General features: G+C 38.5%; 1 protein-coding gene across 3 annotated transcripts in view; it reads left to right on the top strand.

The window, feature by feature from the left end:
- Positions 1 to 24,711, top strand: part of DNM3 (dynamin 3) — a 662,543-nt gene that overhangs the window by 321,524 nt on the left and 316,308 nt on the right. For all 3 annotated transcript variants that reach the window (XM_006142350.3, XM_027768010.1, XM_006142351.3), the window contains one exon: positions 8,678 to 8,791. In XM_006142350.3, coding sequence (XP_006142412.1) covers positions 8,678 to 8,791 — 114 coding nt within the window. The remainder of the gene's footprint in view (positions 1 to 8,677; positions 8,792 to 24,711) is intronic.

Below are 24,711 nucleotides of genomic sequence, written 5' to 3'. Positions count from 1 at the left end.
GTCTAAGATACTTATGAACATCACGTTAAAGCCATCCCTCAATTTCTGTTCTCTGGATCTCAGCCTAAGAGGCCCTCTTGTCTAGACGAAGTTAAAGTTCTATTAGCAATTGTCCCCTGAGCTGGCCTCCATAAGAATGAGTTATTCCTTCTGACCATCTGAAGTTGAAATAGTCTCTTGTGTCTCTTTGTCAGTTAACAGAGTGAGACACGAAGGACAATCCCAGCACTAGCTCCACATCAACCAAATTTAATAGAACAAATTGAATCTTTAGACTTTAACACAATTATCACAGGTCCCATTTTCGGTGTTGCCGCTAACCATAGCAGACATTCAGAGGTACTAGATGAGAAAATAGAGAAAACTTTCCCGGGTATAGCCCTACCAGGACACTGATCAATTTTTTAGTCTCTGAGAAGGGCAGTTGCAATACTGCTGTCTATTGTGAAGTTTAGGAAGTGGCAGTGACAGTGACTTTAGTCACTCTTAGGACTTATCTTCTTTTCCCATGCTGTATTTGAACATGTATTTGGAGGTGGGTGAAGGAATCCTTAAATGCTAAGGGTAAGCCACAGGAGTTAGGGTTAGCAGCCAGCTTTGGTTCTCTTCTTACCCTGGCCTAGACTACAGAAGAGCCCCTGAAGGGAGCTCATCTAACCCTTCCTACCTAGGCCTTGCATTAGTGGATTAAAGGTAGATCTAAGGAGTGTTCCGTGGTATGCATGGACCTTAGCTGCCTAGCAGTATGTGAGTAGTAAATCTAGATTCACCTCCTACAACCGTACAGGGCTGTATACAGGAAGACTCTTTTCTCCATAGTTAAACCCCTATTTCTAGCATACCTGCTTAGAAAAATCTCTCCTGGCCAAATTCAAGGACAAGCAATCTGTCTCCTGAGAGTGCCAGTGTTTGCAAAAGTGGGCTTCTCCCAATCAACTGGGTAGCTGGCCCAGCTTCTGCCTTTGAGTAACTTGCAGCTCTCCAGTATTTGCCAAGATAGGTCATAAGGTGTGTGAACTATAGTCATAGAAGCAGTTGCTCACTCACCCATTGGGAAAAACTATGTAAAGATTTTTTTTTTAGAGTTTTTTTTTGCCATAGGGCACGTGTGCTTGCCAGCCAGCCAGAGACAGACAGAGAGACAGAAAGGCGAGAAATCACCCCCCCAGGGGGCCATGCCACAATTCCTTCTCCTCCATTCTCCTCTCGGGATCTTGGGCATGCACGCACATGTGTCCGGAGCCAGCCACCGAGTCTGGGACACGAACCGCGGTCGACTACATGGGAGTCCAGTGACATAGCCATTACGCTAACTGCTGGTCACTATGTAAAGCTTTTGTAAGCTCCTCCAACACCAAACTTTCAAAGGGTTTTTGTTTTACATCCTTTATCCAGGCTGCATCAATCAAAAGCCAGATGCTTAGCTGAAAAAATTCTTACAGGGCTCAACATTAGTAAGGCCAAGGTCAAACCCTACCCCTCCACCCCACACTCCACCCCACCCTGCCTCGGGTTTTCAAATAAAGTTCAAGGCCTTGGTCACACTATTTCCACATGTATTTCTTCTCCCCATAATTTTATTCCTTGACTGTGTGTCAATTTTACAATCCAGTGTATTGGCTAGGTTTTGGGAACTGAACCTATCCCTGACGTATAATTTGTACCAACCTGGAGAAAGCCCCTTTTCTTGTAGCATAGAGGACACTAACTAGAACACCTTTCATGAAGGAGAGTCTGAGTCCTTCTACTGCTTCTGAGTCCTTCTTGCAGCTTTCAAAGCTTCTATATTTTGCAAAAGAAGCTTGGATGATATTTATGGAAGTAAGTGAAAAAAATAAAAAAAGGTTGTTCTCTAGCCAAACAAATAAGAACATGCCCTTTGGGCTCTCAAGGTCTTTTCTGGTCATATAATTACAGGCTTGCTTGCTTTTATTTACTTTGAGTACTCAAAGCAGAATTTGATATTCAAACACTAGGAAGCTATGAGTGGTTATTGTAGTGAATGCATAGACCTATTTTGGTGATGTTAAGTTTGAATACAAAATTAATGTTTTGGATTTTATCTTTCTTAGGAAAGATAAAACTATTGTTTGTCATGGCATCCTTTTCAATTTTTTAGTAGTCTTTGACTTCTCTTCCCCACTTACTTTACTTTTTATTAGTTTCTCCTTAGCGTGCTTATCTCTTGTGTTCTGATAGTTTATCTTCAATGTCTGCTTTTTCCTATCTCATTTCATTCACTATTTTACCTTGCTTTCACGGTATCTCAATTTCTTGATGAACGGATACACCAGAATTTTTTTTTCTAAAATCTTTTTTTGAACTAATTGTCATTGGGAAAGAATTTCATCTGTGACACATATGCCTCCTGTATTATAAAAGGAAAGATTGGGATTGGATCAGAACTTCTTAAACTATTTTTTTAAGAGAGATTTTTGCTATAGGGCATGTGCGCTGGCTGGAGAGAGAGAGAGAGAGAAATTACCCCCCTCTACCCCCCTCGGATGGCTGTGCCATACTCCCCATCCCCTCGGTGGATGGCCATGCCACAGTCCCTTCTCCTCCATTCTTCTCTTGGGATCTTGGGCACACATGCACATACACATACCCAGCATGTGTGTCAAGCCTCCAGGTCTGGGACTTGAACTGCAGTTGGACAGGCTGACAGTGTCCTGTGCTGAACATCCTTCTGTGGGTGCTTAGGAAGGGATGTTGGCCATATACATGTACAGAATGGTGGCTGTGATCCTTTTCCCTCCAAATTAGAAATTCCATTGGAATGCAAATGAGTGTAATGCCATAGGGATAATCTTGCATCTACTCTAATTATTTTTGTATCAATTCTTTGTAAGTTCATTTAAACTGTTACCAGTAACATAATTTTTATGTAATTCATTTAACTATTCATTGGATTAAATGGTGCTTAATATCTATACATTTCAGCTACAATATTAAATGCTTCTAGAAATAATGGTGCATCTTTGAGAGATGAATCTAATCATGTAGTAAGATCAGGCAATTTATTGCTTTACATTATCTTAAACTCTTAAAACTCTATTCTTCCTTTTATTTGCTTAATACCTATTTCTAAGACAGGATCTTGCCGTATCGTGAGCCTTCTGTCTCAGCCTCACAGCTGGGATTACAGGTATGTGCCACCATGTCCAGACCTTCTTTAAGTAGTCTTGATACCTTGCCTAGGGCAACCTTGAGCTTTTACCTTTTTGCCTCAGTTTTTCTGAGTTGCTTGGCTTGCAGGCACAGATCACTCTAGTAGGCCTTTAGGTCAGACTGGCAATCAAATCCAGGTCTCCCATGAGATCTCAGCCCAGAGCATAGCATCTGGGCAAGTGTTTCCTCCTCCTTCTCCTCCTCCTCCTTCTCCTTCTCCTTCTCCTCTTCCTCTCTTCCTTCATTAGTGCCTCCAGCCTTATTTCTCTGCCTGACCTAGATAGAATAGGTGATTACCTGATTAATCATTTACCCAAAACCTTCATCAGGTTTACTTCTATGTACTTAGGTCACTTGGGTCCAGAAATTCAGAGCGCACCTTATCCCATTGATCTTCTCTTTTTCTGTATCCGATGAGTGGAGTATTGCTGGAACAGATAACACAATTGTGCTGACTGTATTCCTGTCCGCTTTTGGTCTTTATTTCCAGCTTTAAACTTTAAAAAAAAAAAAAAAAAAAAAAAACAAAAAAACTAGTTCTATTGTATTTACTCACTCACTGAATTACCAATGTCCCAATACTGCATCACACTCCCCACAAATCTTTCCAACTTCTCAGTCTCCTGTAGATAATATAGTCTCTCCTGCAGATAAGGTAGTCTCTTATCAACAGAAATGGAAACATGGGCTATCACCTTACTAAAGGTTCTACTCTCTTCTTCATGGAGGCTTATATCAGTCCTCATTCTCCCACCCATCCCAAGACACACAAGACAAGGCAGCTGCAACCCTCCAAGGGAAGTCCCCTGTGCCCTTCACCCCACACCCCCCCCATCTTCTCTGTCCTTGTGCTGTCTTTCCTGTGCCACTAATCTTGTACTCTTTACTAATTATTTCCTCTCAAGCAATAAATATGCTCAATTATTGCCCACACCAAAAAGAAAAAAAAAAAACCTAACAACAAAAAACCTAAAACATATCCCAGATAACCAACATTGCCTCTGCTGACCCTGTCTCCTATTCCCCTATTCCGGTTTTAACTCTGCTGTCCCCTGGGAAGATTACTCATCAGTCATTGTCTCTCTCTTTCTTTCTTTCTTTCTTTCTTTCTTTCTTTCTTTCTTTCTTTCTTTCTTTCTTTCTTTCTTTCTTTCTTTCTTTCTTTCTGAGAGATTTTTGCTATTGGGTACATATACTCACTGGAGAGACAGAGAAATAGAAAGTGAAAAATCATCCCTTGAGGCCATGGCCACACCACAGTCCCTTCTCCTCCGTTCTCCTCTTGGAATTTTGGGCACACGTGTGAATTCTGCCTGGTGTGTTTCAAGTTGCCAGGTCTGGGACTTGAACTGCGGTCAGCCATGTGGGAGTCTAGTGACCAGTATGCCATCTGCTGGTCCTTTCTTATTCTCCTTCAACCCAGTCAACACTGACTTCTAATCCCCCCACCACTTGAAGACACAATGATATCTGTATGACACTTCTATGTCCTTTTCTGTGCTACATTTCTTCTTCTTTTATTTTCTTTTTTGAGAGGTTTTTGTCATAGGGTGCGTGCGCTCTCCAGGCAGACAGAGAGAGACAGAGAGACAGAAAGTGAGAAATCACCCCCCAGGGGGGATGGCCACGCCACAATCCCTTCTCCTCCATTCTCCTCCCGGGATCTTGGGCACGCATGCACACGTGCCCAGTGTGGGTTTTAAGCCACCGCGGGACACGCACCGCGGTCGACCATGTGGGAGTCCAGCGACATAGCCATTAAGCTAACTGCTGGTCCCTGTGCTTCATTTGACACTCCTAGCCACATACTTCTTGAATTTTCCTTGCTTTTGACTTCCATGACCTTATTGCTTTTGTTTCTCTGATATTCCTTTCAGGATTCTTGTAGCCACCTTTTATTTGTATTTTATTTTTTTTAAAAAAATATTTACTTAATTTTATTTATTTATTTATTTTAATTTGATATAGACGCTCACAAGAGTGAGACAGAGAAAGAGAGAAAGTGAGAAAATCAGCCATCAGGTCCTGGACTCAAACTATGATCCACCATGTGGGAGTCCAGTACCCCAATCACCATGCCACCTGTTGGCCCTTTGGCTACCTTTTAAATGTTGGTATTCTTGGATCCTACCTTGAGCTCCTACTATTTTTCTGTTTTCATTGCCTTAACTGCCAGGGATCCTATGCTAAGGACTTGCAAATCTATACCTCCAGCCCTAACCTCTCACTTTTGCTTCAAGGTCAGGTCTACTCTCTCTATATTTCCTATGAATTCTTTATCAACTCCCCTACTTTCCAAAATTTGGTCTTCCTCTTCTATTCCTTCTGAGTTTTGCAATGTTTGGTTCTAAAAGTTGGTAACCTCAAGAATTTCAGAATCATTACTAAACTGTTTGTTAGTAATATAATGGAAGCCACATGTGTAACTTAAAATTTTCTGCCAGCCACCTTAAAAAATAAGAGTGGGGGGAGGGGGCAACAGTGACATGGTGGATAAGGCACTGGATTCCCACATAGCCAACCTTGGTTCAAGTCTAGGACCTGGCAGCTTGAAGATTTGCACTAGGTGTATGTGCATGCATGCCCAAAATCCTGAGAGAATTGAAGAGAGGGGATTGTGGTGTGGCCATCCCTCTTGGGGACTGGTTTCTTAATTTTCTTCTCTCTCTCTCTCTCTTTCTCTCTCCCTCTCTCCCTCTCCCTCTCCCTCCCCCTTCCCTCCCTCCCTCCCTCCCTCCCTCTCTCTCTCCCTTCCCCCTGGCAAGTGCACACACCCTATGACAAAACAACCAACCAACCAACCAAGTAAAGTTAGCTTTAGAAATAGATTTTATTTAAGCTATCCTATGCAAAAAATTATTTCAACATGTAATTGTTTAAAAATTAGTGAGAGGTTTTACATTATTTTTGGTACTAAGTTTTCAAAATTTAGTGCACTTTTTACACTCAATACACATTTTAATTGAAACTGTTCACTAGGGATCAGTAACCATATGTTACTGGTTACTGTGCTACTAGTTCTGGGGTCTTCCCTTCAGTAAGCCATAGTCCTGTTAATAGTATCTCCTACTTATTTCTGCAGTAGGTGTTTTTTGGTTGCTTAGTTTTTGTGTTTGACTTTTTTTTTTTCAACCTTATATACCCTGGTCACTTCTCATTTAGATTACTACAATAGCTTATATAACCTAATTGCTAGGTCCCAAAGAGCATACAAGATGGATCAGAATGTAGGAGATAATGAATGGGTCATCAGAAAAGTCATAACATATTTTTCTGTTTTTTTTTTTTTTTTTATACACAAAAATGTGTCATGACTTTTCCAATGACCCTATAGTAGCATTTGCCTACTTATATATATTTTTATTTAGAATTTAACAAAACAGCTCAGATTTTAAAATATTTATTTTACAAATTGATGCCAGCCCCCTTCTCTGGATCTTTGAGAAGTCAGTAATGTGGTAAATATGACAGATAAAATACATTTACCCCCACAATATGTTTTTAAATGTTAAAAACATTTTAAATTCCATCTATATGTCATAATTTTAAATTTGTCTTTGTGTATTTCCACATAATGCACACAATTTATCATATAATAGCCCGGTGTCATTTAAAGATAACTATACACATATCAGGGATGTGTATTTGAAATTGATTTTTAGTTCTGTCCGAGGAGTGGAATCAGTGAGATTCAGGGTCCCATAGAATTGGATCCATCCCAAGTCCATCTCCTCCTCCAGTCTCAACTTTTTTTTTTTTTTTTTTTTTACCTTCCTCACGTTGTCTGTAGGAAGTAGCCCTTTCATACTTTGCTCTTGTTTATCCATATTTGTGGAAAACAAACAGACAGACAAGCTAGTTCTTGACCTGACTGGTTTGATTCCTGTCCAGGCTCTTCTGGGGATACCACTCATCAAGGGAAGTCTGCTACAACTTCTGAAATTCTGTCGAGTGCCCCTCTTCTTGCTTGTCAAACATCTCTTGCTATAATCTTATACTGAAATGATGTCGCTAGAGTCTTAATTACCCCTAAATTATAAAATTCTTGAAGGCAGGGATCATAGCATCATCCTGCTTTGCTTACACAGGATGAGGTCTTAAGACATATTTATTGAACTAAATTCATGGTGCCTCTTGAGCACCATGATTTCTGGGTTTCATATTTGTACATTCTATTTGTACATTCTTTTTCACTTGGATTGCTAGGTGACCCTGGAATCAATAGTAAATGATCTTGATATCATATAATTTTTGACATTTAGATCATCATACAATTCTATACAGTATTTTATTTCTGGTTCTATAAGAAAGCATTATTTAGCCTAAAAGACATGGTAAACTATGCTGTATGGAAAACAGAATTTACCTTTACAACCACTGTGAAGTGAAAAAAAAAAGCATTTTCCTTTAAATGCCATTTGTAAATAATTTTGCATCAAATTCATAATCCATGCTGCTAGTGTTTTAAAATTTAAAAGCTGTCTGAAGATCTTTATGGAGATGCTACATGTTTTGTAGGATGGCAAATAGCCACCAGAAGTAGATAGCTGAATCAAGACCCTAAGTCCCCTCACACTTTTCATGTTCCATGGTTTCAGCTTTCTCTCCCAATCAGCCTTATTCAGGGCTGTTAACAAGGAGCTAATTGATTGGCTTGGGTTTGCTCTTTTTGCTATTTGTTGGTCAGTCTCTGGTGGAAATCCTAATGAGTTGTAAACAAATGGTCCAGGAGGCTAGAAGGGAAGAATAGGCAGGGGACACATAATGTCTATTGTTTACTCACTCAACTAAGTAGATTTTCATTGTCCCAGCAATGCTGTCAATAACAGGCCTGGCATAAGTCAATGAGGCTGCTTCCTTCCGTTCTCATGTGTTTCACTCCTGTTGGTCCTTCCATCCCTCTGAGTCTGAGATTCTGATTTCATTCCTTGACAGGGGAAGCTTTCCTCTGGTTGTCTGCACTTTGGGAAGATAAATTCTCTAAAATAGTTCAATAGAAGTCCGACTTAGTGGGGGCCAGCAGGTAGTATGGCAGGGGCCAGCAGGTGGCATGGCAGGTAAGGTGCTAGACCCACATGGCCAAACACAGTTCGAGTCCTGGATCTGGCAGCTTGAAAATCACACAAGGCATGTCCCCAAATCCTACTCAAATGTATTTTTATTTAGAATATAACAAAACAGCTCAGATTTTAAAATATTCAGTATACATATTGAGAAGAGAATGGAGGAGAAGGGATTATGGTATGACCCCCCCCCCAGGGGGTGATTTCTTGCTTTCCCTCTCTCTTTCTCTCTCTAGCAAGCACATGAGCCTAATGGCAAATATCTAAAAAACAAAACAAAACAAAACAAACAAACAAAAAAAACAAGAAGTTGAACTTTGCAGGAACAGTGTTATTCTTACTGCAGTTCATATGTCGCTTTAACCACCACTTACTCCCAGACAGCGGTATCTCCATTGGCTGTGTTAAACTAAACACTTGTGCTGACCTCTGCTTTTTTGCAGGTGATTCGCAAGGGATGGCTCACTATCAGCAACATCGGCATCATGAAAGGAGGCTCGAAGGGATACTGGTTCGTCTTGACTGCAGAAAGCTTGTCGTGGTATAAAGACGATGAGGTAGGCTGCAGACGGTGATAAAGTGTTCTCGTTAAAGTGTTTCCAGTTTGAACTAATGGATGTTATTATGATAGACAGTTTGCAAACAGACACGGGTGGTTCTCTTTTAATGAAGCTTATTTTTCTCACAGATTTTGAATTTTATACTATTCCCCTCAACATTTTCTTCTCCTGTTTATTTCCTTGGTGTAGTCATGTTGGCTTCCCTGAAGAAATGGAGTTGAGGGGTCAGGAGTCAGAAACTCCCTTTTATATAGTAATATCCAAGGTACGAGTACAGTGAAAACAATTTACTAAATAATGTATTTGAAAGAGCCAAGGTAATAGACCGTCTTAAACGTGAAATTAACAACACTGTTGCAGAGTTCATATAGCCATTTGGAATTGTTACTGTGACACGTGTCTCAAATGAAAGGCTTTTGAGAATTTTCACATCACTAGTCTTCACCGGGTCCCAGATTATTGTTTATACAAAGGAGACCCACATGGCCAAACACAGTTCGAGTCCTGGATCTGGCAGCTTGAAAATCACACAAGGCATGTCCCCAAATCCTACTCAAATGTATTTTTATTTAGAATATAACAAAACAGCTCAGATTTTAAAATATTCAGTATACATATTGAGAAGAGAATGGAGGAGAAGGGATTATGGTATGACCCCCCCCCCAGGGGGTGATTTCTTGCTTTCCCTCTCTCTTTCTCTCTCTAGCAAGCACATGAGCCTAATGGCAAATATCTAAAAAACAAAACAAAACAAAACAAACAAACAAAAAAAACAAGAAGTTGAACTTTGCAGGAACAGTGTTATTCTTACTGCAGTTCATATGTCGCTTTAACCACCACTTACTCCCAGACAGCGGTATCTCCATTGGCTGTGTTAAACTAAACACTTGTGCTGACCTCTGCTTTTTTGCAGGTGATTCGCAAGGGATGGCTCACTATCAGCAACATCGGCATCATGAAAGGAGGCTCGAAGGGATACTGGTTCGTCTTGACTGCAGAAAGCTTGTCGTGGTATAAAGACGATGAGGTAGGCTGCAGACGGTGATAAAGTGTTCTCGTTAAAGTGTTTCCAGTTTGAACTAATGGATGTTATTATGATAGACAGTTTGCAAACAGACACGGGTGGTTCTCTTTTAATGAAGCTTATTTTTCTCACAGATTTTGAATTTTATACTATTCCCCTCAACATTTTCTTCTCCTGTTTATTTCCTTGGTGTAGTCATGTTGGCTTCCCTGAAGAAATGGAGTTGAGGGGTCAGGAGTCAGAAACTCCCTTTTATATAGTAATATCCAAGGTACGAGTACAGTGAAAACAATTTACTAAATAATGTATTTGAAAGAGCCAAGGTAATAGACCGTCTTAAACGTGAAATTAACAACACTGTTGCAGAGTTCATATAGCCATTTGGAATTGTTACTGTGACACGTGTCTCAAATGAAAGGCTTTTGAGAATTTTCACATCACTAGTCTTCACCGGGTCCCAGATTATTGTTTATACAAAGGTTGTTCTTTGAGAATTTGATATCTATGCAAAAGCATGAATTATGATTATTATGGTGTTCTGGTTCATCTTAAATGTTAATGATTTTTTTCCTGTGACTCATTTAAATCTGATAGCTATGAAAGTGCAGAAAAAAAAAGTCACATTAGTCTTATAGAATGAGTGAAATATGCTATAAAGTGATACTACCAAATTCGAGAGGGCACCAATGGAAATTACACTACTGGAAATTTTAATAGCTCTGGTCTGTCTGATCTAAGAAATCTGTGGTGCTTTTATTGCAGCATGATCCATGGTAACAAAACTATGCGCTGATGAGATCAGTCACCTTTACTTGACTGTAAAGGGCAAGGGTTTCAGAGTTAAAAAGCCTTTCTATCTTGGCTTGATGTCTTTTGAAAGCACGACAGGGTGCCTTTGACAGTTCTTGGAGGGATAATTTCATGTATTATATAGTTTTGTTATTTTTTTTTTCATTTCCCAAGTGCTTTCTGTACAATAATGTATTGAAAAATATTGCATGATTGGTCGATTGCCACTAAACTGTCTGCATAAGAGTAATCAAATCCCCAAGGAATGTCTGTACAAAATTGCTATTCAAAAGCTTGTGTTTAGATTTTCCTGTCACTGACCTCAGTCAAAGGTGGAATTGGTCATTGCAAGAGCTTGAGGATTAGCCGTGCTTTCTTCTCTGAATTGGCTGTTTAGATATCCCTGTCGTAGTTTTAAAGATCACAGCTTGAGGAGCTTTGAGAAACTTCCTCAGACATAAAAATCAGTAAATAGATGATCTTTGCTTATTTAGTTGCTCTAAGCATCCTTTGCTTAGGTACATTTTCTCTCAAGGATTTAGATAACCATTCGTACATGCATTTAAATGCACATCAATCTTGGGAACTTTCTCAGTTATCCAAGGGCAAAAGAATTTACTGAGGAATCATAGTAGTAATAGCTAGAGTTTTATGTATGTTAAGTCATTTAACCCACATTACAACTCTAAAGGTAAGCCATATAAAACAAACACAAAAACACCAACCTTTTGAAAAGTCACTTTTAAGAATTCAGTTTTCCCTATTATATTGGGTTGTCAGAGAAGTCATGACACATTTTTGCATAGAAGAATAGGTCATGACTTTTCTGACAACCCAATAGAACATTTAGTGTTGGTGAGGATAGTGAATGTCCCAGATCACATAGCTGGCTAGTGGCCAATCAGAAACTAAAGCCCACACTCTTAGGTTCCAGAGCCTGTTTTTCAACCAGAGATGTAGACATGAATCCTAGAGGTATCTGGAGTTGTCCCAGACAACCTCCTCCTCTAGAAAATGTATGAGATGATTTCAGGCATGTGCGCATTGACCATTCTCAGGCATAAGCAGCAGCAGCTCTGGAGACTCCAGGGTGGCTGTTGTTGGGTGAGGCCATGCTGGTCCTGAGGAAACCTATTAGAAGCACATGATGCTCTCCATGGGGAGAAGAAGCTTCAAGAGCTTGTGAGCTCATGGTTATCTATCATCTCCTCTTCTCAAGAAGACCCACTGTAAATTTTTACAAAATTCCCGCTACAGAAGCTCCCTCATGAGTACTCGATTACAACAAATAGAAAACAAATGTACAAAGTTATAGTATTCACTGAGCATAGTGAACAACTTAACGAAGGTACGTGTGTGGGAGTTAGTTGGGGACAGGGTGAGTAGGAATGGCCCTGACATAAAATGGAGCGATTTTGATGAAGTAACTATAAATGAGAGTAGTTCATTCAGTGAATGGGAAATGACAGACAGGACTGCTGCTCTATGGAACCAACAATGACGTAGACTAATAATATAACATCAGGTAGTAAGGGCTCTGCTAGAAGAAAATAGAATAGGGCAGTGATTAGAAGTGAGGAGGAAGCAGCCTTTGGGTTGGTGATTGGAAGGAAGTAACATGAGCAGAGATTGGAAAAGTGAGCTGTGCAGGTTTGTGGAGGAGCATTCCAGGGAGAGAGAATAATGAGTTTAAAACCCATGGAGATGGCTAGAATATGGGAGTAGGAAGAGAGGCAGAAAACAAAATCAGAGGTACCAGTAGGTGGGGATGATTAGTCTCCACCTGGTGACTTGGAGGTTATTCCTAGATAAAACCACTGGAGAGTTCCAACAGAGTGTGGCATGATTGGATTTCTGGTGTAGAAAATATGACTCCAGCTACTGGTCATGCCCGATGTATAGGACAGGAAGTGTGTGTGGTGAGAACAGAGGGATGAAACCATAGCAGAGTTTCAAGCAGGACTGTAGTAGCTGGTGGTGAGGAGCACTCAGGTGGCAGGGTAGCAGATGGAAGGGCTCGTACAGCTGTGCTTTCCTCACTGGCTACTGTTACTCATTTAGAGTTCAGCTTCAGAAACAAGATAGGAAGTGCATGAAATATCAAACCTGACTCAAGAATAATGACCATGATCTTTAAAATGTCTGTGTCAGCCATTTCCATGTCACCAAATATCGGCTGATACCACTGTGGTCCTTCACTATTCTGCTTCATTCACTTTTTCTTTTCTTTTTTTTTTTTTTAAGAGGCTTTTTGCCTTAGAGCACGTGTGCTTGCCAGAGAGAGAGAGAGAGAGAGAGAGAGAGACTCTGACACTGAGAGGGAAAGTGAGAAATCACTCCCTGGTAGGATGGCCACATCATGATCCTTTCTCTTCCATTTTCCTCCTAGGATCTTGGGCAGGCATACACATATGTGAGTTTTAAGCCTCTGGGGCTGGGACTTGAACTGTGGTCAGCCATGTGGAAGTCCAGCGATGTAACCACTATGCCATCTGCTGGTCCCTCTCTGTTCACTACTGCTGGAGTGTCCTGCCATGGCAGACTGTCTCTGAGCCTGCTGTCTGGGCAAAAGGGGAGGAGTAGCATTGTTCTTGCTCTTTGCTAGTATTTAATGAGTTATTATTGCTGTCTTCTGGGAGGTGGGGCTGGAAGGAGGGTATGGGGAAAAGGAAGTCAGGCAGAAAATGTTAGGAGAATGGGCTTTAGAGGTACTGATCTATCCCTAGCCTCTTGAATGCAGACTCTCAACATTCATCCTTAAGCAGCAATCTCAAGACCTGTAGGGTCAAAGAATAGCTTTCTGTGTGCATATATATACCCTTGTGATCTGGGATGGGTGATATTTAGCTTTTAAATGATGCTTGGAGTCCATAAAGATCTCGTTGCCATAGTTGAACTACTCATGGATCTAACACAGTCCTGTGGGCAACCTTGACCCCATATTTGAGTATTCCTTTATGAAAATAAGCTTCAGTTTCTCACTCAGCTTTTGGAGCCATTTTGTTGGTGAGCCGAGTGCTTGTACTTTGTCTCTATATAAACATCAGCACCTATTACACAATATGGAAATTCTGTTATAAGACAAGTTAGCTTTCATAGGTAAATGTGACATGGGAGATATTAAGTTAGATCCATTCATTTATTTAATGAAAAATTTACATCCAAATTTTCATGATCACTAATTTTTTGTGCATTCCATCATCCTCCTGTTCTCTTATGTAATTAGACTGGTATGTTTTCACTGTAATTCAAATGGTTGTTTAATAAATAGCATATTATGTTATATGAACACATATATGGTTTTATTTAACTTCTGACAGGTTGGTAATAAATATAAATGACTTATGAACTATTTTTATGACTAGAAAAACAATAGCCCAATCTGTTTTTCAGGATGACATTAATTGAAAAAGAGACTCTGTAGACCACATGGATGGTGCCATAGGAAGGGTGAGGTGCTAGCAGCAGTGGGGTTGCCGTGAACAGCTGGAGCAAGATGCTTCACTTTGCTGAGCTTCAGCCTTTTCACTTATCACGTGAGGACCATGGCTGACCCAATCAGATCAAAGAGATCCTGTAGGACTCTGAGAAATATATTAACCAGTGCTCTTGGAATCACACTGGTGTTTTCATTCTTGCTATTGCAAGTAACACCACAGCCTCCCATTGTGTGTCCTTCTTTGACTCCCACATTTCTAATTTCCAATTGTTTGTCATTTCATGTTGTGAGATAGGATTTATGAGATCTTGGTGTTTTTGTTTGTTTAGTTTTTTTGTTTGTTTATTATTTCCATGAAAGAGAGAGAGCGACACATACATACACAAAGGCAAGGAACCTCAGCAGGCTCCCACACCATGATCCACCCTCACTCCAGACCCCTTAAGCCATTAGTATCATGAATGCAGACACCTAGTGTGTACAGATCAACTGGGGAACCTAACCTGTGATCCATGGCCCAAAGGATCTGAGTTTCCATAGTGGAGAAGGGTAAAGTTCAGGCAAGAACGAACTCAAATCACGTTTTCTTTCTTTCTTATTTTATTTTTTAGGTTTTTTGCCATAGGGCATTTTGTGCTCATGAGAGAGGGAGAGAGAGACAGACAGTGAGAGGAAAGTGAGAAATCACCCCCCAGGGGGATGCACATACCACAATCCCTTCTCACCATTCTCCTTTCAAGATTTTGGGCACACACACACATAGGTGTCCAGCCTGATTTTTCAAGTCATTGTTGGGTACTCCAACCACAGTTGACCATATGGGAGTCTAGAGCCTTAACCACCATGCCACCTGCTGGCCCCTCAGATCACTTTTTAATGAGACTTTCCATATTGTCTCCTCTTAACTCTATGGGTTCTCCTATATCATAAACAAGAGTTAAAGATGATATCAAACTATGTTTTCTATCCAGTCACCAGAGGCAATAGCTTAATAACCCTATGTAATAATCTTAAATTAGAGTTGGCATGACTATATTAGGAAAGGCCCCAGCATTTTACTTTCTTGCCATTTTCAGTGGACCTATCCATCCCACTCTTGAATTGGTAATGGATACATGAATCTCCTCAAACGTGTGGACTGTACTTTTTGAACTGGTGCTCTAAAATACAGTAATGTTACACACAACCTTACTAGAAAGGTTTCTACCTGTATCCCAGGAGGTGCTAGGTTTCCATGCTATCTCCAGTAAGTCTTTATAATATAGTGTGGTGACTGTGTGATCTTATGTTACCCTCTAACATTACTCCAAGATGGGTACTTTTTACAACAAAGGAAGAGTAGAGTGCCTCTAACAGACAGTTTATAACTAGTCACCAGGGGGATCTCCCCATCTCTGATGTGCTTCTGTACCATACAGTGTTACCCCAGATGCTGAAGTTTCCTACACATTTGACCCTGCACACATTTCCAGGGGTTGTCTAGGCCCTCTCCCTGGATTCCTTCTCCCCAGGACACTCTGCCAATGTGTGTATCTAAAGGCCTGCAGGGTCGAAAGGTACCCGTTTGTGGAGATTGAAGACAGAGCTTAGGCATGTAGATTTGTGTATCGGTATATATTTCTTTGTAGTCTGGGATGGATGTTTCTCAGCTCCTTGGATTTTCTTTTTCTTTTTCTTTTTCCTTTTCCTTTCCTTTTCCCATTCTCATTCCCATTCCTTTACCTTTCCCTTTCCCTTTTCTTTCCTATTTTTTTTCATTTATCTGCCAGAGGCCATGTGCACTTGTCAGAGAGAGGGAAAAAGCATCCCTACCTTTCCCTTTCCCTTTTCTTTCCTATTTTTTTTTTATCTCCCAGAGGCCATCTGCACTTGTCAGAGAGAGGGAAAAAGCATCCCTCAGCGGGATGTGGTAATGCCACAGTCCTTTTTATAGTCTGTCAGGATTTGGGGTACAAATGCACACATGCCCAACATGTTTTACAAGATGTTGGGGCTGGGATTTGAACTGCAGTCAGCCATGTGGGATCTGGCAGCTTTAGCCTCTTGTTGGCCAAGCTCCAACCCACTCACTGCTATTGATCAACATACCCTAAACCCAAGGTACTTTTTATTGTAGTCTGTATTTCAGCTCATCTCTCAACATCTAAACTGGCCTTCACTGCATACTCACCTTTGCATATCCAGATTTGTAGGGAGCAGCCAGATCTGGGCAGAACAATGGCAGCCTTTAAGATGAGCAAAGGCACAGTTTCCCATGATTTGTGCCCATGTTGCTAGAACAGCAGAGGTAGAGAGAAACTGTATCAGCCAAACTGGGCCAGGGGAGACAAGAAAGGGCTAAAATTGCTAGACACAAAATATTCCACGGCTTCAGTTGATAACAGCTAGACAACCAGCTTCACTTCCCGTATCTACCCTTTTTTGCCCTATTAAAAAATAAACCTGGTAAAGGTTCAGAGCTGTGGCTATTTCCAACAAAAACACCTGAAACACCCAATCCCCACTTTTCTCTACTTGTGTGTTTGTGTGTCTTTTTTCTAATCCACCACCGCTCCTCAAGTGTACATCTTGCCAAACAGACCTCGACACAAATCGATCAAAATGCTCCACCAAGCCAAACAGTCTTCCAGTTAACAAGATGCTCCTTAAGGAGTAGTGGTGGTTGTCAGTAGGGTTTCCCTATCTATGATACCTACTTAAAGTCATGAAGGCCAACTTTCCATTTGAAAGATGTCCCTTAGGGTGATTATCATTGTAATGGTTAACATGTATTGAATATTCGTAGCATACCAGGCACTGAGTACTTTAGTCTTCATTTTAGAGATGAAAGTTGAGGCTCAAATAAAATGATTAACTTATCCACCTACTAAGTGTCAGGGCTTTGCTTTTTAATCACCCAAACGTTTCCCCCCAAATATTTTCTAAGCATTGGTCATGTACCAAACACTGTCCAAGTAAGAATAAAATTGTTGAGAAAGAATTCATGGTGCCTGGCCCTGTGGAGGATGTTTTCCAGTAAAGAAAACACTCAAAACAGGAAAAAACCTATCATGCTAATTATAGGCTATGAAGAAAATAAAGCAAGCGATGTGTTTGACATAATGTCTAGAATTGATGCGAGGAGGGGATTATACGTTTGAGAGACAATAAATTGACTGGTCAGAAAAGGTTTGTATGAATATCCTGAGGTAGGATTGAACCTGTTAAGTTTAAGAAATGGTATTATACCCAGTGAGAATGGAGTGAAGAAAGAGAAACTCTAAAGTTTTAGAATTTTAATCTTTTTTTTGAGAGATTTTTGCTCTAGGTTCCATGTGCTTGCCAGAGAGACAGAGAGAGAGAGACAGACAGAAATCACCCCCTGAGGGCGAATGGCCACATCACAGTCCCTTCTCCTCTATTCTCCTCTCAGGATCTTGGGCATGCACACACACATGCCAGGCATGAGTTTCAAGCTGCTGGGTTCAGGACTTGAACTGTAGTCAGCCATGTGGGAGTCCAGTACCTTAACTACTGCTATACCTGCTAGCCGTAGAATTTTGATCTTAAGAGTGGTGAGACGCCGCTGAAGTTAAGTTGGAGATTGACATGATTAAGTTTTTTTATTTTTTAATTTTTAAATTTTTAAAATTTATTTATTAAAATAAATTATTTATTTTTTATCCTCCACAGATTGCTTTGGTTATCTTGTGGAGAATGAATAAAGAGAACAAAGCTAGACTGGGGAGTTACTAGAAAGTTACCGGTCTACCTGAGATAATGTAGCTTGGGCTGGGGAGAGTTGATGGAAATTCATAGAAATGAATGCATTTAGGAGACTTTTCAGAAGATGAAAGTTGATAAAGCAACTCATTGTATATGCTATGTATTCTTTCAAACTTAAGTCTTTTCCCCCCCTTTATTTATGATAGAGTGCATATGTACATAGGAGAGTCGTGGCTGTGCTCCACAGGGTAATCTTCTTCCTCTTCCACATGCCTGGTGTGTTTTAGGCTGAAAAGGCTGGGGATTCAAACCTTGGTCACTATATTGAATCAACTTCCTTTCTGAGCAGTGCATTACCACCGTACCACAGTTGACCTACGACTGTGACCAAGAGCATTACCATTTCTCACTGTAGTTCCACCACCAAACACAACACTGAGAGGAGACATCAACTCAATTTTAATTTAATTGTGTTATAGCTGAGCAGATAATAGGATAGATGCAACATAAAGAGCTCATCATGGCCTGGTAAATTAGTGGCTAAACAAAATGATCTAATTACACTTTTGAAAATACTATAGATGTAGACCATCTTAGGATTTTGTTAATTTTTATTATTAAAGGTCTGTGGACTTTTTTTTCCCCCTCGACTATAAATGTGCCTTCTTGGAATGAAGATCATTTAAGTATGAAATACAATCCTTAGTGTTATTTGTACAATAGTAATATATATTGCATGGTTCTTGGAAAGGATTTAGAAAAGGGCAAGATGTAGGAATAAAATAGAAACTATCATTCTAAAAGGATTTTTGATATAGATAATTTTATATTAATATGTTAAAATTAGATTTGAAAAAAAAGTTATAAACTTTATTTTTTTTGGAGAGGTTTTTTTTTGCTATAGGGCATGTGCACTCGCCAGAAAGAGAGAGAGAGATAGAAAGTGAGAAATCTCCCTCCAGGGAGGGGATGGCCACGCTGCAATCCTTTCTCCTCCATTCTCTTCTCTGGATCTTGGGCATGCATGCACGTGTGCCTGGTGTGAGTTTAAGCCACCGGGTCTGGGACTCAAACTGCAGTCGGCTACATGGGAGTTCAGCGACATAGCCATTACATGCTTATTGCTGCCCCCCCAAAAGAGTTATAAACTTTTTATGAAATATGTCTAAAATATGATTTTTAGGAGAATAAGATATTCAGAGAGAAAAGGTCATTATTTTCTTAATATCAGTAAGAATGTGGAAAAAAATATATAAATGTATACATCTTAACAGAGATGGTTAAAAGCCCTGCAGATAGTTGGCTGTTCATTTATGCATAGTGAGAGCACTTTGTTGGTCCGGCATGAAGATTAAAGTCACTATGGGAGTCCTAGGAAAGCAGAGGAGTGCAGCAGAGGCGTTTCCAGTGGAAATGTACTAACCTTATGCTACTGAACAAAATCCACAATCTGCATTGAACTGGGACATTCTTTGGACTCCTAAGAAATTACAGGCCTCATTTTTGTGGGTTGAAGTGTTTGGATAGCTTGATAAGGAGATTATATAATTCCCTTATAGGGATATTTACTTAGTATTGTTTTTATTGTGTAGCCGTAACAGTTGACAAATGTAACCTTGGTAATAAGAAACAAATGACAGCTCTGTTCTCTAGATGGCCAAAGTCCTGAACCCAAGTGGCAGCCATTTTCTGCCCTCTTTCCATTTTCACTTCTACTTCCAAGATGGTGCGTATTCCCTGGCAGATCTGTACGCTCTCTATAAAGGAGGGCAGCGTTTGCCCTGGGAATGCTGTTCACATTCCGTGTTGTTTCTGTTAGATATTTTTATTAAAAGGGGTGGTGGGGAGTTCTACTGGCCCACTAGATATTGAATTTTAATCTGTTTTACATTACTTAAAATTCTTCATAATCATGATTGTGTGTTTTTAACATACATGGGCAGTTTTATGTTGTGCTTTTTAATGTGGGATTATTTCATGCCAACATTTTCACATTCCTCCATAATCCCAAGATTTATAATTCTGGAAAACATTCAATAAATCGTAATGGCAAATACTATTTCAAATTAGCTAAAAATACATCTAGATCCAAACACACTTCCTTATATACATTGTCTGTCCTACTTAAAAGTTTATATTAGAAGAACAAACAGTATCACCCTTTTATAGTACCCTTTCCCAGAAGAGCAAAAACTTAAAATGTGCCTCATTTAATGAATTGAAAATGTATATAAAACATTCTTTAGAGCATTTTTTAGAGCTAAGTAAAAAAAAAAAAAAGTTTAGTCTTTTTTAAAGTTAGCTTCATATTCTAAGGAAAAAATAATGGGAACATTATCCTGGAAGGCCTCTTTCAGTATGATGACTCTGCCCTTCTGCCTTTCCTTGTGGAACTTGGTGGGCTGGAGCAGTGTCCTATGGTTACGTCATCCTGAGAGCCATCAACCCCTGCTCAGGGCCAGACGCACAGGATCAGATAGACTGGTCGCTTAAGAGAACCATATTCAGCATTTGCTGCAGGTCTCATAAAAACTTCACAGGGATGGAACTATATAAATATTCCGTGAGACATCTTTTACTGTCTTCCTGTTTATATTTTACGTTGTGTGAAGTGTTGTTTAGGAGTTTTATTTGCTATTCGTGGGAATTTTATTTAAGATAAAACCCGCATTGCACAATGCGTCTTGCAGAAGCAGAAGTGAATTTTAGCAGATGACATATTTTTTAGAAGTCCAGACTGTTTGACTGTAGGGACATTTAGCTTTAGTCATATTTCATTTCACAGTTTTGTCTTATCACTCTGCTTTTCTTTTTTCTTAAAAATATTGCATTGAATTTGGTGAAAATCATCACAAAATTAGATATCTGGAACCTTGTAGGACTCCTAGCCTTAAGACTAAATCTTTATTTTAAAAAGGAAATATCTGAATTAAAAATAACTTGCTTTAGTTCAAAATTTACATGAAATGTTTAATTATTCAATTTAAAAACAACAGACAATTTTGAGGAGTTCTGTATTATGTGCTTAAGCTTTGAGCAGAATCTTTCTAAGAAAGATGAAAATTAGTTTTAAATACAGAAGTTAAAACATTTTAATGAACTAAATCAAATTTGGCAAATTTCTGATTTTAGCTATCTTCCCAGTTTTTACCCTTAAGTGTTTGAAATATTCACGTACAAAAGCCAGTCCTGATCATTTACTTTAGTTAACAGCACATAAACTGAAGTTTTGATATTCCTTGAATAGATATGACAAAACAGACATATCCATCAACCACTTTCCTTTGGCTTTTTGAAAATATTCAATTGCCCGAAGACCTTCAGACTTTGGAATTCTATAGTGAATGAAATCACATATTCAAATGCATGCTTTGGGCCCATAAATTCTACTCCTAAAATTATAGTGTAAACCCAGTAATACATTTATGTATGTCATGACACTTAAAAATACCATTTCCAAGTTTTGTTTTCAACTTTCTAGATATCAAAAGAAGATAAGCAATTTGTTTTATTAATGCATTTGGAAATTACATCAGAAATACTTTTTTTTTTTTTTTTTTTTTTTACTATTTTACCTAGAATTAACTTCTAACTACTTGGTCTTCTGAAATACTATCCTTTTCTCCATTTTCTTCTCTTTCTCTCTCCCCACCACCCCCCACCCTTGAATAAAAAGTCATGATATACAAAAATATACTTTCTTTATTGATGAAAATTATTGGACTGATTTTCTTTGTCAAGCATCAGATAGAAATGATATCATTTTGTTATATTGATTTGTTTCATTGATTACTTTGTGCTGCAAAGCTGTGTGCATAAATGTCAAGGGTAATGATTTACTGACAACAACTAGGAAAAGAGAACTATAGAAAGCACAGGAACAGTTTCAGAAATGGGCTTTATTATATTTCATAGGCACCACTCACTTTACTTTTGGGTGGGTTTTCATATTCGAATCAAATTAAAATAATAATTATAATAATAATAATAATAATACATAAGAGGTAAGTATTAAACCAACAGATTACAGCCCCAGGCCCCAAGCCCTTCATTTTGGTTGTAGCTCTTGGTGTAGCTGCTAGGTGTGAGGGCTGCTTTCTCTCAATGGCTGGTTGTCATTCAGGCTGGGTTGTCATGTGACTGCCTGTCTGTGCCTGCTGTACAGGTGAAGGGATGTTCTGCACAGCAAGTGTAGACAGGCAGACACATGACAACTCTGTCCAGCCAGGCCCTTGGTTCCTGCAGGTTTCCTTTGCTCATGGACAGATACAATCAGTCTGTTTTCCAGATTTGGTGATTTTGGAGGGGAAGGGGAAAGGGAAGGGGAGAAAAACACACAATAGAATTAAACATTAAAACGTTACTGAACTAAAAACACGTTAGACTTTTGACTTTATTCAGAAAGTACACTGACATGTTCGTTCCAAATGTGCTAACATGGATCATTGCTATAACAGGAAAACTGACATTAGGATTTTAAGGTAAAAAAAAAAAAAAAGATGAAACACAAGATTCATTCTTAAATCCAATTCATATTATTACTGGCCCACATGCAGTCAGAGTTCAGAGTAATTGGACCAGATGTTTCTCCTCTTCACAAAAACTCTGCATATTTTAATGCTGAAGTTAAGATAAAGACTATGTTTACACATGTTTCTTGTAGTAGGAAAGTACCATAACCTTGCCCATGAAAACGAAAATTGTCATTTACACAGAAATGGCAGACCTTTACAAAATAATTAATGAGTCTGGCATCTGATGCTTTGATAATGGGATTTTACATTATTACCAATACTATGTTAAATACCAGGAACATCCTTCAATTTCTTATTTTCCTTTTAAATGCAAAGTTGCTAAGTATAGATGTGAAAAATCAAAAGGCCATTGTGAGTTTAAATTTTCCACCTCTTAATCAACTCCAGGGTCATGCCATGAAGCTTAAGAATATAGAAGGTTTTCATACACACTCATGCTCAGAATGTGTTTTGGGCATTGTTAGTGCAGGGTGGTAAGAGAATGGTACCTTGAACACAGAAAAGGAAAATTCACTTTATATCCAAAAGTTAAATACAGACCCTCTGATAAATTTCCTTAAAATATGTATAAGAAAGTGAATGTGTTAAATATACAGATATTAAACTTAATTTTGGTGAGTCAACAATAATTCTACTGGTTTTTAAAATATAAATGATCAGTTCACATCTGTGGAGGTATTTAACAAATTGCCCTCCTCTTTTGCAAACAAAATATCCAAGTAAAAATTTCAGCGAGTGGGCTTTCTTAAGAAAAAACAACAACAAAAGACACGTTATTGTCCAAGATTTGTCCACTTAGGAATTTTTTCCAAAGAGCTCTAAAGAAAACAAATCATTTATTTGCCTTTCATAGTGAAATTCTAAGAAAAATCATAAATAGAAACTTCATGGAGAGCAAAATAGTTTTTAGAGACTGGAGAAAATGACAATTTTCTGAAAATCTGCACTTTTGTGTAGTGATTAGATATGGCAAAGTTTTAATAGAGTTGATAAATGCAGTTTTCTTTGTATTTATTTAATTTCAAAAAAATAAATATCTGATTCTGTTTCCAGCCATCACTTCAGATTAGAGAAGCTTTTTTTTTTTTTCCTTGACAGAATGAAAAACATCAGCAAACTTGGCTGCTATTTAAATAATGGCAAAGTCAGAATATACAAAAAAAAAAAAAACCAAGTACCTTAAAATACTATTTCATTATTGTTGCTGCATTTAGTGCAACAGAAAATAACTATAGAGTGATGAACTTACAAAGAGTATACTGGTAGAAATTAAAAAATCACTATAATTCTGTATAGCTTTCCCTCTCTCTCCCATAAATAATTTGATCCAGTTAACTGCTCAATTAAAGGAATGATGCATGCAACCTGAAAAAATAAAAAGAAATACTCGTGAGTTCATACGTTATCCTTGAATATAAAACAGTTTTATTAAACCAAGATATCCAAAAATGTTTGCACCTGAAAAATCATAATAGTTTTTCATGGGGGGAAAAAAAAATCTTGTTGAAAAGTGATTTATTAACTCATAAGGTTTTTGGACAATTTGTGTTTCTGATAGATTTTAGAAAATACAGTTATGGTAAGTATGTGGTATATGCACACTTCATAGTTATATCGAACCTGCCCCATGCTTATTAAAAAGATACACGATGAGAAAAATGTAAGATTTTGTTCTGCTTCTGAAATTACAGCGTGAATGTTAATTTACTATTTAAAATACTAGTCAAAATGTAAGACAGCTATTTACATTATTATCATACTACGTAATTTTAAATGTGATCATTATATCTTACTTCCTGTTTATTTTTTATTTCTTTTTAAAAAACTAAAGAAAAGTGTTATCTTTTAAGTCCCTTTTAGGTAAAATTAAACCAAACCAACTCCAGAAAACTGGTTGTCACCTTATATCAGAAAATTTAATATGAAGATTTTATTATTTTTGTTAATTTATGTCATTACTCCTAATTATTAAAAGTGATAAAAATTCTTAATGCGAGACCTTTGAACAATGCGTAAATATTTATGTCCACATAATTTGCAGGACAGCACAGTGAAAAGGGATTTAAAGAAAGTTTTAATCTTAACTCAGGAATTTCCTGTCTCAGGTTAAAACCTGACCTTCTAGTTATTTTAAGCCAGGATTTCTGAGTGGCAGTCTCTCAGTTATTATTTGCACATTATTGTGATAGGTGGGCTAGTCTCCTTAGAGTAGAGCAAAATGAATTGTTTTTAAAGAACACAGATCCCTTGAAGAGTAATTAAAAGCTTTGGCTTCTCTTTAGTGACCTTAGAAGATTGTGGAAAAGTGAATTTTTAAGAAAAAAAATTCACAACTTGTATTTTCTTTTCATTTCCTATAACTTAAGACTTATACCAGAAAAAAGAAAATGGGAAGAGAATGTGTCCATTAAGATTTATATGCCTA

This window comes from Tupaia chinensis, unplaced genomic scaffold, assembly GCF_000334495.1.
Source record: "Tupaia chinensis unplaced genomic scaffold, TupChi_1.0 Scaffold000074_1, whole genome shotgun sequence".
Taxonomy (NCBI): domain Eukaryota; kingdom Metazoa; phylum Chordata; class Mammalia; order Scandentia; family Tupaiidae; genus Tupaia; species Tupaia belangeri.
Note: the sequence above shows the minus strand (reverse complement) of the source record. Positions and strands in the feature narration are given on the sequence as shown.